The sequence below is a fragment of the Lemur catta genome, chromosome 10 (assembly GCF_020740605.2).
Source record: "Lemur catta isolate mLemCat1 chromosome 10, mLemCat1.pri, whole genome shotgun sequence".
Lineage (NCBI taxonomy): Eukaryota > Metazoa > Chordata > Mammalia > Primates > Lemuridae > Lemur > Lemur catta.
Genome location: NC_059137.1, coordinates 89,644,891 through 89,646,498, shown reverse-complemented (window position 1 = coordinate 89,646,498; position 1,608 = coordinate 89,644,891). Strand labels below are relative to the sequence as shown.

At 59.1% G+C, this 1,608-nt stretch overlaps 1 protein-coding gene across 1 annotated transcript; it reads left to right on the top strand.

Moving 5' to 3' along the window:
* Nucleotides 1–380: 380 nt before the first annotated feature.
* On the top strand, nt 381–1,207 carry DIRAS2 (DIRAS family GTPase 2). The gene has a single exon (XM_045563453.1). It carries the CDS (start codon nt 415–417, stop codon nt 1,012–1,014), a length of 600 nt encoding a protein of 199 aa, XP_045419409.1. The 5' UTR covers nt 381–414; the 3' UTR covers nt 1,015–1,207.
* Nucleotides 1,208–1,608: the final 401 nt, after the last annotated feature.

The window sequence follows — 1,608 nt, the reverse complement described above, 5'->3', positions numbered from 1 at the left end:
TGCGCGCGCGCACGTGTTGGGAGGTGGCTTATTTCTCATCTCCTGGTTGCCTTTCCTTGATTCTGACTTTCAGGCAGACGTTGCACCTTTTCCCTGGGGACAGGGCTCTGTGTGAGCAAAGATGCTCAGGACCGTGGTCCAGTAAGGAGAAAAGACTGGTTCCTGTGAGCCCCTGCCTAGATTGGCTGCCCTTTTGAAAACTGCAGATCAAATAAATTTATTGGATTTGGAATTATAGAAATTTAAAAATGAAATTTAATTGTTCTTGTGTTAGGAAAGTGAAAGCAAATTTTGTTACCTCATTTTGGTAAAGCTATAAAAAGAGTAAAGCAAAGAAGGTTTTTATTAATTCTCTCAAACATCTGGTTCCTTCGCTAGGTGCGTCCTCGGTGACAGCTGTGGCCCACGAGCAACATGCCTGAACAGAGCAACGATTACCGGGTGGCCGTGTTTGGGGCAGGTGGTGTTGGCAAGAGCTCCCTGGTCCTGAGGTTTGTGAAAGGCACGTTCCGGGAAAGCTACATCCCGACGGTGGAAGACACCTACCGGCAGGTGATCAGCTGCGACAAGAGCATATGCACGCTGCAGATCACCGACACGACGGGCAGCCACCAGTTCCCGGCCATGCAGCGGCTGAGCATCTCCAAGGGGCACGCCTTCATCCTGGTGTACTCCATCACCAGCCGCCAGTCCCTGGAGGAGCTCAAGCCCATCTACGAGCAGATCTGCGAGATCAAAGGGGACGTGGAGAGCATCCCCATCATGCTGGTGGGGAACAAGTGTGACGAGAGCCCCAGCCGCGAGGTGCAGAGCGGCGAGGCGGAGGCCTTGGCCCGCGCGTGGAAGTGCGCCTTCATGGAGACCTCGGCCAAGCTCAACCACAACGTCAAGGAGCTTTTCCAGGAGCTGCTCACCCTGGAGAAGCGCAGGACCGTGAGCCTGCAGGTCGACGGGAAGAAGAGCAAGCAGCAGAAGAGGAAAGAGAAGCTCAAGGGCAAGTGCGTGGTCATGTGAGCGCCCTTCCCTGGGGAGGGGCGGCTGCGGGTCCAGGCCCCCCAACCCCCGCCGTCAGGGCAGCATGTTCGGTGCCCGCGTGTGAAACGTCGCGTCTGGCAGAGACGCCCTATCGTCCTTCGCAGGGCGCTCCCCATTCCCAGCAGTCAGCCCCTCCCCGGAGTCCCGGAATCCGCCCGGCGGTTAAAAAGAGACCAGCGCGCTCAGCATCCCGGGACCGAGGTGCCAGCGGTTCCTGGAGGCGGCGGTCGCCCCGGCGGCGGGAGGACCGGCACCCACCGAGGCAGCATGTGCGGAGGGCTCGGTGCCGCCTGCATGCGTGTGAGCTGTGCGCGCCGACCCCGAACCGGGCTTTCTCGCTGCTCAGGAGCCAGTAGCATCTCTGGGGTGCGGGGGCGGGATGCCGTGAGAAGAGCCCGGGTCCAGAGTGGCCCCCGCCTCCCCTGGGGGGTTTATCCCCATGAGAAAATCGCACGGCCCCCCACAGGGGTGCTCATTCCCGACTCCCGCCTGGCCTGTCAGGAACCTTGCTACCCCGAGGGGATGCAGTCACCTCACGTAGACCTAGTTAGAAGTATTGTTTTAACCTGTTAG